This window comes from Capsicum annuum, chromosome 5 (assembly GCF_002878395.1).
Source record: "Capsicum annuum cultivar UCD-10X-F1 chromosome 5, UCD10Xv1.1, whole genome shotgun sequence".
Taxonomy (NCBI): domain Eukaryota; kingdom Viridiplantae; phylum Streptophyta; class Magnoliopsida; order Solanales; family Solanaceae; genus Capsicum; species Capsicum annuum.
Genome location: NC_061115.1, coordinates 178146425 through 178161246, shown reverse-complemented (window position 1 = coordinate 178161246; position 14822 = coordinate 178146425). Strand labels below are relative to the sequence as shown.

Sequence of the window (14822 nt, the reverse complement as noted above, 5' to 3'; positions counted from 1 at the left end):
ATATATTTCTTTCAAATATATTTTAAATTTTTATACATTTATACATTTGAGTTTGAATATTTATACATTTATCTGCATTTAGATCGATTTTTTACATTTGAATACGTATCAATTCGTATTTATCTTGAAGATATGAGTTGTAAGCATTTGTATTTGAATGTTAAATTCAGAGCTAATTTTTATTTGTATCAATTCAACATTTGTATTTTGATTCATAGCTAATTTTTGTGGATAAATACATTGAATGTATAAATATAATTAAATTATATTTTAAATTCTTAAGTCATACCAAGAAATCAAAGGAATTTTAATTTGACTTATATTTCTGTGTTTCGAAAATTAAAAGGTAAGCTATAACAACCCATACGGAAAAGGAAGAAACAAAAGGTTTGAAAAAAGATACGTTGGAGCGAATAAAGGAGGTGAAGCATTCCCCTTCCCTTTCTTTTATCTCTAAACATATATGATATAATATAAAATTTGTGAGTTAATATTTGTAAATTAGAATCCTGAATATATTTAATCACTAACTGAAATCTAAAAAATATAATTATTAAAATTTAGACTAATAAGTTAGTTAAGAGGAGTATAAGTTAACTATATGTGAAGTTTTGCATTTAGTTAACCCAGAACGAACAGATAAGTAGGCCAAGTAGGCCTTTAGCTATTTCAAGTAATAATGTAAGTCGAAGAGAAATTGCATGCCATAGACCCAAATATGAGTGACTTTAGATATTTGACCCTAATAAAAAATGTCTTTAAAAATAATCTTCCTTACTTTTTAAGTATAGTACAAGTACCATTTTGTCCCTCTACACCCCAAATATATTTTTAAACTTTCCATACTCATTTGTCTTTCAAATTTGATTTTTTAATTATTTTTACGTTTTATTTTTTTCCTGTAATTTTATTATTCTATTTTTTTATTTTATTATACTATTTTTTATTATTTTCAATTTTTATTCTTTCTTTAATTTTATTTTCATGTTTTAATTAATTTGTGTCAACCTTTATATTTTTCTCAAGCATTATCTATTTCTTTTTTTTTTTTATTTTTTCAATTCATTTGTCTTTAACCTTTATTTTTTTTATTTTTGATTTTTATCAGTTCTCTTTTTTTCCCCTCCTTTTTCTAAAATTTTATTTTTATTTTTTCCTCTCATTTTTTATTTTCTCAAGTTTTTTAATTCTTCGCTTTTTTTTAATCTTTATTTTTTTCTTGCCTTTTTTTTCTCAATCTCTTATTTTTTATTTGTCTATTTTGTTTGATCACTTTTTTCATTTTTCAGTTCACTTTTTTTTCCTCATTTTTCTCAAACTTTATTTTTATTTTTCCTCTCATTTTTATTTTTCTCAATTTTTTCAATTCTTCACTTTTTTCTTGATTTTTATTTTTTTCCTTTTTTTTCTCAATCTTTTTTTGTTTCTCTATTTCGTTTGATCGCTTTTTTCTTTTTTTTTTCTCAACTTCTATTATATTTTTCTAATAAATAAAAAATTTGATAATCCGCAAAGGGATCTTCTTTTTTTGACATGAAAACAAATTTAAGGGCATGAATTGTTGTTACGAAGTTCTTCGAAAATTCTTGAGATAAGTCGTGTCTCTAAGACGAGAGTTGTAGAATATCTCATAAATAAAGACATAACGTGGTAGTGTCAACTATTGCCCGTGGGGCATAATTTATTATTTGAAAGTCCTTGAGCTAAGTCTTGCCTCTAAGGCAAGAGTGTAGAACATCCCATAAATAAAGACATAGCATGGTAGTGTCAACTCTTGCCCGTGGGGCATAATTTATTATTTGAAAGTCCTTGAGCTAAGTCTTGCATCTAAATCAAGAGTTGTAGAACATCCCATAAATGATGACATAACATGGTAGTGTCAACTCTTGCCCATGAGGCATAATTTTTAGTTTGAAAGTCCTTGAGCTAAGTCTTGCCTCTAAGACAAAAGTTGTAGAACATCCCATAAATGAAGACATAATGTGGTAGTGTCAACTCTTGTCCGTAGGGCATAATTTGTAGTTTGAAAGTCCTTGAGTTAAGTCTTGCCTCTAAGGCAAGAGTTGTAGAACATCTCATACATAAAGACATAACGTGGTAGTGTCAACTCTTGCCCGTGGGGCATAATTTGTAGTTTAAAGTCCTTGAGCTAACTCTTGCCTCTAAGGAAAGAGTTGTAGAACATCTCATAAATGAAGACATAACGTGGTAGTGTCAACTCTTGTCCGTGGGACATAATTTGTAGTTTAAAGTCCTTGAGCTAAGTCTTGCCTCTAAAGAAAGAGTTGTAGAATATCTCATAAATGAAGACATAACGTGGTAGTGTCAACTCTTGCCTGTGGGGCATAATTTATAGTTTGAAAGTCCTTGAGCTAAGTCTTGCCTCTAAGGAAAGAGTTATAGAATATCTCATAAATGAAGACATAATGTGGTAGTGTCAACTCTTGTCCGTGGGGCATAATTTTTAGTTTGAAAGTCCTTGGGCTAAGTATTGCCTCTAAGACAATAGTTGTAGAACATCTCATAAATGAAAACATAATGTTGTAGAGTCAACTCTTGCCCGTGGGACATAATTTGTAGTTTGAAAGTCCTTGAGCTAAGTCTTGCCTCTAAGGTAAGAGTCGTAGAACATCTCATAAATAAAAACATAACGTGGTAGTGTTAACTCTTGCCGTGGGGCATAAATTTTAGTTTGAAAGTCCTTGAGCTAAGTCTTGCCTCTAAGACAATAGTTGTAGAACATCTCATAAATGAAAAAATAATATTGTAGAGTCATCAACTCTTGCCCGTGGGACATAATTTATAGTTTGAAAGTCTTTGAGCTAAGTCTTGCCTCTAATACAATAGTTGTAGAATATATCATAAATGAAAATATAACGTGGTAGAGTCAACTTTTGCCCGTGGGGTATAATTTGTTGTTTGAAAGTCCCTGAGCTAAGTCTTGCCTTTAAGGTAAGAGTTAGAGAAAATGGTCAAAAACCCTCCCAACCTTTACCCTAAATCTCAACTACATATTTATACTTTGTGGGGGTCCTATGACCCCCCTGAACCATTTTAAAGTGAAATTATTGCCCCTGAACGTTGACATGGCAAGAGAACGTGTTTCACTCTCTTTAAAGAGAGTGAGAACGAACTTTTTTATTAAAAATTTATTTTTAATATTTTTTATACAAATAATTTTAATTATTACTTTCCTTATTCATTTTCTCATGTCGTCTTCTTCTCTTTTTTAGAACAAAAATTCAATAACTCATTAATGGAGTTCCTCATCTCCAATTTTATTTTCTCATCTTTCTTGACTAATTAATGGCGATGACTCATTAATGGTGTTTTTTGATAATTTGAAAAATGTTATTACCGAAAACAAGAAACGCTTGAACTAAGGAAACAAGAAAATTTCTCCGATTAATGAAATTCTTGAATGAGGAAGATGAGGAACTCCGATTGAAAAAACTTGAAAAATTTCAAGAAGTCCAATTTTCTCTCTTTTTGCTCAAGATCCGCCATTAATGGCGAGCTCAAAGCTTTGAATTTCCATAATGCCATATATAATTTCCAACATAACCCATAATGCCATATTTAATTTTCAACCCATTTCTCCGATTTTCTCTATTTTTTCTCAAGATCCGCCATTCATGGCGAGCTCAAAGCTTTGAATTTCCACAATGCCATATATAATTCCAACATAACCCACAATGTCATATATAATTTCCAACCCATTTCTCTGATTTTCTCTCTTTTTTTTTGCTCAAGATCCGCCATTAAAGAATTCATTAATCAGAGAAATAAACAGCGTTCGATAGAGGGACTTTCGAACGAATGACCCGCTTGTCATTAATCCGATTTTCCTGATCTTAGAACTTTCTCAAGAATTCATTAATCCGCCATTTTTACCCCAAGAAGATGAAATTGGGTTGAAGAAGAAAATGGAGCAAAATGGAAAATGGGGAAGAAGAAAGGAAATAATAAAGTTAAATAATTAATTTTTTAGAGTAAAAAAGGAAAAACTGATGTGGCAATGACGTGGCAGTGCGTGCATCACACCACATCTCAAATGACTGGTTGTCAGTTTTCGGGGAGGGGGAGGGGGTAATAATTCACTTTAAAATAGTTCAGGGGGATAATAATTTCACTTTAAAATAGTTCAGGGGGTCATAGGACCCCCCCGCAAAGTATAAGTGTGTAGTTGGAATTTGGGGTAAAGGTTGGGAGGCTTTTGACCATTTTCTCGTAAGAGTTATAAAATATCTCATAAATCAAAATACATTGTGGTAGTGTCAACTCTTGCCCTTAAAATATAACTTGTTATTTGAAAGTCATAAGTTTTGTCTTTATAATGTGATAGTATCAACTAATAAATCCAAGAAAAAAATAAAAATAAAAAAAATTATAAAAAAAAGAAAATAAAAAAAATATAGTAGTTGAGAATGGAAAAAAAATAAAGGTTGATAAAAAATTAATAAAAATAAAGGTCGAGATTTTTTTTTTTAAAAATAAAAATCAAAGAAAAATATATATATATATTTTTTTATAAAAGTAGACGTTGAGAGGTGTAAATAAAAAAAAGGTAAGGGTTAATAAAAATTAAAAAGAACAAAAAATAAGAGGAAAGAAAAAATAAAAAATCAAAGTAAAATAAAAAAGAAAAAAATAACTGAGAGGAAAAAGTAAAAAAAAATAAGGATTGAGAAAAATCAAAAATAAAAAGTGAAAATAAAAAATAAAAATTAAAGTAAAATTAAAAAGAAAAAATAAAAGTTGAAAGATATAAATATGGAGTTGTTATTCATTATGAGGATCATTTATATAATTTACTCAATTGATCAGGGGTAATTTCGTTAAAAAAACATTAGTTAAAAGGTAAAGACTACTTTAAAGGAGTTTTTTTATTTGGGATTAAAATTTGAAATCATCTCAATTTGGGTCTATTCCTAAAATTTATCCCGAGCCGAGTGATTATTTCCCGTTAGAATGTTGGCCGAGTGGCCATGGAAAGTAATAAATCAAAAAGTGGGTTAATTTTTTATATAAAAATTTAACTCAATAAATATTTTGTATAATTTTCTCAAAAAAACAAAGTCATTCACTGTGAAGGTCATCTTATGTAATTTCCTTCCTTTTCTCAGAAGCTTAAAATTCATTAGGTAAAATAATTTATTGTTATCTTCTTCACTCACAAAAACACAAAACAAAGCCACATCACAAAAGCACAAAACAAAGCCACAACATATATCCTTGCAACACAATGTTAGAAACATCCTCAACCGTTGAATCATGTTCCTGTACTCAATCATCAACCACTCATCCACTATGAATATACTTTTTCCTCCACATTCCTAAGTTATTATGAGTATTATGAAAAAATACGCAGGTCAATTGTTATTTTTTTTTTGAAGAGAGTGCAACGTCCAAGTTTCAACAAGTTGTAAAAGTGAACAAAGAAAGTAATTATTAGCCTATTTCTTCCAAAAAGATTATATAAACTTAAATAAAAAATACATCACAACACAAAATATTGAACCCCCATCTCCCCAAACCTCTATCTTTTCATTCATGACATCCAGCGAAACATTATAAAATAAATCAATTAATTACATTAAAATAAATTTATAAAATGATATTGTGTCCGTACTAGCACGAACTTCGATTACTGGTAAGGACACAAGTGCTAATGATGGCAACTGAAATAGATTGAAACGGATTGCGCAATACCCAGGGCTTCAAAAATGAATTGAAAATAATATCGCATTGCTTGACCTGATCGTTGTGCCAAGGGCTGGTGATGCCTTGAGCAGCTCTTAGTTTCGTTTGCCAGCGGGCTTCTAGAGAACTACTCTAATCGGATTTTTCTTCGGATTAAGCAGTTTTCTTTCTCAAGGCAATGAGCAAGTGGATTGAATCCAGCAGTTAGGGAAGCCAGTACGCATACAGGAAGTGGTAAAGCTGCAGTAGAGTTGGCATTTGATTGCCCTATTGTTTACTTGAAATTCGACGATGATACTACAAGATGGGCTTACAAATCTTTTTGGGAAAAATTTACATGATATAAAACTTAATTTATCATAATTATTTAAAATTTTAATTTTTTAAAATAATTATAAAACCTCCTAATCTATAATCTATAATCTATAATCTATAATCTATATCTATAATTTATAATTTATATCTATAATATATTAAAAGTGTGAAAGACCTTAGAAATATTGTTTGAACTTTTTACCCTTCATTAAAAATCTTTATTTTAGACAAAATCGTCTTTTCACTATTTTTTCCTAATATTTAAGAGTTAAAAATTAATTAAATATATTTATGGTAAAACATTTCCATATTAGAAGTCATCAGAATTAATGATTATTCCTAATATTTAAGTGTTGAAAATTAATTAAATATATTTATAGTAAAATCTTTTCCTTATTAGAAGTCATCAAAATTAATGATAATTTAAACATTTTTCATTATTTTAAGAATTCTAAATCAACTAAATTTGATTTTAAGAAGATTTGAAAAATCTAGAAATAAATATAAAAGCGTTAGAATTAATAAGAAAAATTTAAGAAGTACCAAATTTTAAAAGTTTTAAGTACGTGATAAGAATGTAGTCAATGATTTTATAAAGATTTGACTTTAAAAACAAGAAATTTTTTTAAATATAGGAAAAAAGAAAAATAATTGTACCAACAACTAAAATTTTTTAATTAGTTTAAAAATTCTAAATCAATTAAATTTAATTTTAAGAAGATTTGAAAAATCTAAAAATAAATATAAAAATGATAGAATAAGAAAAACTTAAGAAGTACCAAATTTTAAAGTTTTAAATCCATAATAAGAATGTAATGAATGATTTTGTAGAGATTTATCTTTAAAAACAAGAAAAGATTTTAAATATAGAAACAAAAAAATAATCGTACCGCAAATATGGTTCAAATTGACGTGTCTCTCTTAACCTCTGGTAGCAAGGACAGAGGTACTGCATGATAAACACAAAATTAATGATGGATCAAACACTTAAAACTTCTGATAGTAAAATATATATATGTGGTTGCACTAAAATATATGTTTATGTTTATATTATTACATTAAAATGCAAAGGATCTTTGAAAAGTGAGTTGAACTTTTACTAAAAATTTCCGCAATAGACAAAATCATTCCATTTTAAATAATCAAACGTTACATTACTTAAAAGCTTGAATATGAATACATCACTAAAGAATGTGACGTATTCATGTAAAATTAAGTAATGTATCGAAAATAATGTGATATATCTGTGTGACATGCGATGTATTCGTATAAAATAAAGTGATGTATCCAAAAGAATGTAAAGTATCTATGTGGATTAAGTTAAATTTTTTTAATAATTTTTAAAAAAAATTAAAATATAAAGTAATTAACTCTAAAAAAAATATTATGATTTATGTATCTTTTACAAAATTTTCCGATAGGTGTGCTTAAAATTCATTAGGTAAACAATCCATTGTTATCTTCTTCACTCACAAAAATACAAATAAAAGCCGCGTCGTATATCGTTGTAACACAATATTACAAACATCCTCAACCGTTAGATCATATTCCTATCCTCAATCATCAACCACTCATCCACCATGAATATACTTTTTTCCCCCACATATTCTTTGTTCTCTACTTCCTAAGTTATTATGAGGATTTTGATAAAATACACATCTCAGATCATTATTTGTAAAGAAAATGCGACATTAAAATTGAACAAAAAGATATAAAAGTGAACGAAGGGAGTAACTATTAGCTTATTTCTTTCGAGAAAAAGGTCATATACACTTAAATAAAGCAAATACACTATAATACAATATTGAACCCCCATCTCCCAAAATCTCTATCTTTTAATATGTGATCTCGAAATATTGTAGACATATTGATTTTTAAATTACATAAAAATAAATTTATAGATTTATGTTGAGTTTGTATTAGCACAGACTTCAATTTTTGTCTTGTAAGGACATAAGTGTCAATGACCCCATGATGATCCTACTAAACTGGGCTTACAAATTTTCTCATAGGTGGACTTAAAAACTCGTTAGGTGAACAATCCATTGTTATCCTCTTCACTCACAAAACCACAAGACCACAAAAATCACAAAAATACAAAGCCACGTCATATATCCTTGTAGCACAATGTAACAAACATCGTCAACCGTTAGATCATCTCTCCATCCTCAATCATCAACCATTCATTTGCTATGAGCGTACACTTTTTTTTTCTTTTTTCAAATATTCTTTGTGCTTTTATTCCTATGTTATTATTGCGAGTACCAATTTCGAACTGTGCTTTTGAAGCTGACACTCTTTTCTTTCTTGTAGGGACATCTGTAGAGCTCTCTTTCTCTCTCTTGTTTTGCCATGGCTACTGAAACCTTCAACCAGTTCCCATCATACCCTGAGGTAAAACAAGATTTTCCAGATTTCCATTTTTGCCCTTTTTTTCATTTATAGCAGCTTATTGTTAACCTTTTTGAGCTAAAGAATTTATCTTTTTTTCATATATTTTAATTAATTTTTTACTTAATTCTTGGTGAAATATGCAATCTTTGTAGATACATGTAAGAACCCTTTTTTCTTGAACCTCATTTTGTAACATAAACACAATTCTTTTTTCAAGATTTCCCTTAATGCCCTTTTTTCATTTTTAGCATATAATTGTTAAACACTTTTGAAAAAAATTGATCTTTGTCACATATTTAGTGCTTTTTTACTTAATTTTAGATGAACTATGCAATATTTGTAGATACATGCAAGAACCTTTTTTCTTTAACTTCATTTTGTAACATAGACATAAAACACTTGGTGATTCTTCCATATGTCCCAACCTTGGTGTGAGATGTCAGGTACCCATGGATTTAGTGTGAGGTGTGGGAAAGCTGGCCAGATACCACGGTTTTGAAAAAAAAACAGACATTAAAAAGATTCTAGTTTTTTGCCTTTGGTACTGGGTAATTCACTAAAGTTTGAGGTTTTTGTAACTGTAAGAACTCAAGTGAATTTTGTTTTTTTCACAATTCCCTAGATTTCTTGAACAAAAGAACGAAATGGGCAGTTTAAAGTGATTATTTATACTGCTTTAATGGTTCCGACATGTAGCATCTATGATAATCAAGAATGCTTTTTTTTTTTTTCGTTTGTTTGTTCAACAGATCTGTATATGCTTGTATCTTGAAAATTAAGTTTTTTTTTTTTTTTTTTTATTTTTTTTGTTTCAAAACAGATGATTTATGAAGCCCTTGATGCACTAAATCAAGAAGGGGGCTCAAACAAGTCAGCAATAGCCAAGTACATTGAATCAAAGTATGGAGATCTGAGTCAAGATGTTGCAAAGTTGCTACCTTTACATTTGGACAACATGAAGGCAAATGGAGACCTTATTTTCCTCAAGAATAATTACATTAAACCTGGTCCAGATGTTCCAGCCAAGAGGGGTAGGGGTAGGCCACCAAAACCCAAAGCTCCATTGCCACCTGGTGCAGTAGAATCTGTTGAATCTGCACCACCAAAGCCAAGAGGGCGCCCAAGAAAAGATCCCAATGCACTACCTACTTCCAAGAAGCCAAAGCCAGCAACTGCTGCTGCTGGAACTGATGTTGGTTCTACAACAGGGAGGCCTAGGGGTAGGCCTAGGAAAGTTAGGCCACAGCCTGCTCAGGATGATGATGATGATGTGGAGGAAAGCTGAAAATTGAAGGCTCGTTAGTTGATTCTGTTGATGGTGATTACTCTAATGACTTAGTTGTCTTATTTTCCTTTTTGCTTTTAGGTATTAGTAGTATTATCTTCAGTAATAGTTTCGGTAAGAGTTGTCGTAGTGTGACTCGGGGGGTCATGGTTTCAAAACTCTACAATAGTCTCTTGTAGAAATGCAAGCTAGGACTGCGTAGAATAGACTAATTGTGGTCTCGGTTAGAGTTATTGTGGTGTGACTGGGGTTCATGGTTTTGAAGCTGTGCAAATAGTCTCTTGCAAAAATGCAAACTATTACAGTGTGCAGTAGACTAATTGTTGTTTGGTTCTTTTCCGAACTCCACGAACGGTGGTAGCTTTGGTGTTTTTATTAGTATTATCTTGGTTTTAATCCTCTATTAGTTCTAGTAGCTGTGCTATAGCTTGGGAGACTCTGTACCTGTGTAACTCTTTGTTTCAAGATTCACTATGTCGTCTGTAATCTTTGTCTTATATAACTGTTGCACCTTTCATTCTGTTGTCTGTATGTTAAAATTTAAAATGCATCTTCTTGCAACTGTCTCTTTACCAGTGCCTCTCTTACTTTTGATGTATGATTGAGTTGTTGAGGCACATATGAAAATGGAAATTTTACTTTCAAAATTTAGCATGATCCATGTACTTAAACACGGTAGTTCGAATCACCAATTGATATGAAACTTGTTTATAAAATTTATAGAGAACGTTGGTTGGACAGTTGACCCTTGTAAAAATGTAAAATAAGGCTGCGTAACCCTTGTGGATGGGCTCTTCCCGGGACTCCGTGCATACCGGAGTGCACGTCTTTTACATTGGTTGGACATGGAGTTGGTTCTTGATAGTGACTGCTAAATTGAGTTTGTGATGGAGTTCCAAGTTGAGAAACAGAATTTAAAAAAAAGATCTTGGATAAGTGGATAATGAAATGAAGACGTGATAGTGGATAACAGGTTTTGTTGGACAAAAAACATCATGTGTACGAACTAGGTAGTTTGTGTTTGGAGACATTATCTCTTATCCATTGAAATGTTTTATAATCATGTCTGTCTTAAGGCTGTTATGGTCCCACTTGGGGTTTGGAATCTTGATCTATTATGACAAGTCCTTTGATGCTTCCTGGTGGGGGCAACAGAGTGTTGGAATCTTCTTGTCCGGAGTGATAACTTAAATCTGTAAATTGTTTGGACTGTTTAAAAATGTTGTTGCACCTATATTTGATCTTATATTTGATCTTTAAAAAATATTATTTTGAAGAATTCGGCGTGCACCGATCGATATTTTAAAACAATTTGAGCAACAAAACTAATAGTTTAGAAGTTGTGGTATATTTGCTTTGCAAATAGTACTAGTATAATATTGAAAGTTGATGAGAAAACCAAGATATAAGGTAGGAACATTTTTAACAATTGTGTAGGTTTTTAAGGAGAAATCAAACTTGATGTAAACTGGATGATATTACATCACAATAAAAGTTCGTTTTCATTATTACTAGCCTCAATCATCATCCTTAGTCATAACTACAAATGCTTCAAATCACCATAATTAGCCGTTATCACCACTAACCACCATTATCACAAGAGTCACCAACACTACCAATAATCATCATTAGCAATTACTACTGCATATCGCCAATCACTATCATGATAAACCATCATCATTAGCTATTATTATCATCACTATAATAATTAGGCACCACCGACTATCACCATAATCATCATTTTTAATCGTTATTGTCAGTCATCAACACCACTAGACATCCACAGTTGGTGTTGCAAAGCAATATTGTTAGGTATCTTGATCTTAATAAAAAAACAAATAATGCCTTAGCAACAATAAAGTGTCAATTGTTTCGTGAGACGAGTTCTGAGATGCAAAGGGTCTTATGTGAAGAGCGAAAGAACAACACAACAGAGTGATTTCATGAGACTAGCCAGTTTACTACCCATCATCATCTATATGACTAGTTTACTGCTTTTGCCCAAAGTGAAAGACGAATATAAAGAGAAGTCTCGGCTTAAAATAGTCATAAATACTTTGAATAATGCGGGTGACGCAAAATAAATTTTCAAATAAATCCATGAATCCTAGTGTCAGTCATGCAGAACTTAAATCAAGGGGGAGATACAAAGTCCAATTTGATATTAATTAACACAAAAAAGCTATGCTTGAGTAAAAATATTCTTATGTCCTACCTAAAGTGAAAGATTATCATATTTCAAGGAATATTTTATCCCATGTTTGGTATGAGGTACTAGTTAATATTGAGATTATTTATCCCACCATTTACACCATAGTGATAGAATAAATTATCCCATATACATGATAAAATAACTAATCTCGGAATAACTCCTTCCCAACCAAACGACCTATAGTGTTATCTTTGCCCAACACTACCATTACCTATGGTTTTTTTTTTATTATTATTATTGTTTAATTTTTATTTTTTGCAAAAGTAACTCAAAAAGAGTGCAAAAATTCAAAACTGCAAAGTGAGCTTTCTAAAATTTTCAAAGAAGCGCCAAATTTGCATTTGCTATATTTGAATTCTTCAACAACACTGTGCTAAAAGTAAAATGGTCTTAAATTGGCTAATGGCCTACCTTATCAAGTAGTATAGTTTTAAAGACAGTAGCAACAGTAGACATTGATCAGAAATGTCAAATTCAATAAATTTTATTAAGAGTTACTGTAAAATTTAAAAATTGGCACATGTTAAGCACCGGGACCACCCCCAAGTAATTCTTTTTGAAATATCTTTTCAACAGATATGCTGGACAACATGATGGTCCATCATTAAAGTCTCATCTCAGTACATTTTCTGTAGAATCTTTGCAATAGTTGTCACATTTGTTTGATGCTAGGGACCACAGAGCATGCTCCATTGTTTCACCATTGCCATTCACTTGTTCAAAAGTACTTGTTACTTTCTCTTCAACAACAACAACAACAACAAACCCAGTGTATTCCCACTTTGTGGGGTCTGGGGGGGGTAAGATGTACGCAGTCCATACCTCTACCTCTGATGAAGTAGAAAGGCTGTTTCCGAAAGACCCCCGGCTCAAGTTACGAGATATCAAACAAACACATAGTACAGCACAGAAGCAGATGACATAACATAGATACTGCAGCCATAAGGAATATAAAACAGAGTAAAGCAGGAATGCAGGAATATAAAGCAGAGGAAAGCACACAGATTCGTAACAAACATAGAACACGGAACACGGAACAGAACATTGAAATACGGAATCATACCAGGAATACACCCCCACCAATTACCTCCCTACATTAGCGACCCGAACAGGCCCTAATCCTCTGCCGTAATTCGCGTCTTCCAGACCTTCCTATCTAGGGTCATGTCCTCGGTAAGCTGTAACTGTTCCATGTCCCGCCTAATCACCTCACCCCAGTACTTCTTCGGTCTACCCCTACCCCGTCTAAAACCATCCAACGCTAGCCTCTCACACCTACGGACCGGGGCATCCATGCCCCTCCTCTTCACGTGTCCGAACCATCTCAATCGTGCTTCCCGCATCTTACACTCCACTGAAGTCACCCCAACCTTCTCCCGGATAGTCTCATTCCGAGCTCTATCCCTTCGGGTCAGTCCACACATCCAGCGCAACATCCGCATTTCTGCCACCTTCATTCTTTGGGTGTGGGAGTTCTTAACTGGCCAACACTCCGCTCCATACAGCAAGGCCGGACGGACTACCACCCTATAGAATTTACCTTTAAGCTTGGGCGGCACCTTCTTATCACACAGCACCCCCGATGCAAGTTTCCACTTCATCCATCCCGCCCCGATACGGTGCGAGACATCCTCGTCAATCTCACCGTTACTCTGGATCACGGACCCGAGGTACTTGAACTTATCCCTTTTCTTTACCTCTTGCGCTTCTAGCCTCACCACTACCTCATTCTCTCGCCTTACGTCATTAAACTTACATTCCACATACTCTGTCTTGGTTCTGCTCACCCTGAACCCTTTAGACTCCAGAGTTTGCCTCCACAGCTCTAATTTGTCGTTCACACCCCCTCGCGTCTCATCTATCAGGACTACATCGTCTGCAAAAAGCATACACCACGGCACCTCCCCTTGGATACGCCGCGTTAACACATCCATTACTAGCGCAAACAAAAAGGGATAACATGGTTCAGGGGAAAATTTAACTAGTACTTGTTTGAAAACAACTACTATTACTTGGTCAGTTTCTTGAATAAAGCCGTTCCTAGATTGTCAACTTAGACCGTCACACTGGCAACGAGCAGTAACAACAGATGTGGAATAGAAGTAGAAATGGATGTAGTGTTAGCCTCCTATATTAGTATAATATGTTTTAGTAATAACAAACTAATAAAGAAACTATGAAGGTCACACTGCTGATGCGATCATGTTTCCACTCTATTTTCATTATGAGGATGTATCACATCAGGATCCGTTGCTCAAACCAAATCACGCCAACATTATGGAAGTTTGATTTCGTAGAAGGACCGTCCCAAAGCTATAATTAAAATAAATCACAAGAAGATCTCAAGAGATTCCTAACTTAAGGGAGTCAACGGTATTGAGAGCAATTAAGGAACAACGATTATAGAAAGCAGATTTCACACGGAGCTGCGGAAGAACGATCATAATCACAGGTCAACAATTATGGAAAGCAAATTTTACACGGAGTTGCGGAAAGAAGGAAGATCATATCCCCTACATGAACATATCTGATATGAACGTGTATGAATGTGATTCAACATCTGAGAAAGGAAGATCACATCATGCGTATGGACATATCTGACTTGGACGTACCATTTGACGTGAATCTTCAGTCAAAGAATCAATACAAATTCTTGATTGAGAAGAAATCCCTTGGGTTTTCCTTTTAGAGCAAAAAAGCCTACAGGAGGTGAAGACTATAAAACAAAGACTGAAGACGGAAGACATGTTACGCAACTTCACAGGAAACTATCCATCCGTCTCATCTTTTAGTCTTCACAAAACTTTGTAATCTTTTACTTTAAATAGTGATAAAAAAGAAAAAGATAGAGTCAGTTTAGTTATACCAGTTGAGACTGTGTCACAAGATCTGAATAATATACTAAGATTCAAA

General features: G+C 32.5%; 1 protein-coding gene across 2 annotated transcripts; it reads left to right on the top strand.

The window, feature by feature from the left end:
* Positions 1-7887: 7887 nt before the first annotated feature.
* LOC107870970 (HMG-Y-related protein A) lies at positions 7888-10217 on the top strand. 2 transcript variants are annotated; one of them, XM_047413279.1, is made up of 3 exons: positions 7888-8216; positions 8332-8412; positions 9233-10217. In XM_047413279.1, the coding sequence occupies exons 2-3, from the start codon at positions 8371-8373 to the stop codon at positions 9695-9697; spliced, it is 507 nt and encodes a 168-aa protein (XP_047269235.1). In that variant the 5' UTR covers positions 7888-8216; positions 8332-8370; the 3' UTR covers positions 9698-10217. The 2 variants fall into 2 exon arrangements, with proteins under 2 accessions (XP_047269235.1, XP_016573182.1); XM_016717696.2 differs by having other exon boundaries at positions 8038-8412.
* Positions 10218-14822: the final 4605 nt, after the last annotated feature.

What these genes read in the sequence shown, in the direction of transcription:
- LOC107870970 (XM_047413279.1), top strand. Translation starts at nt 8,371, where the DNA reads ATGGCTACTGAAACCTTCAACCAGTTCCCATCATACCCTGAG. An exon ending in AGTTCCCATCATACCCTGAG is followed by an intron (nt 8,413 to 9,232) that starts GTAAAACAAGAT and finishes GTTTCAAAACAG; the next exon opens with ATGATTTATGAAGCCCTTGA.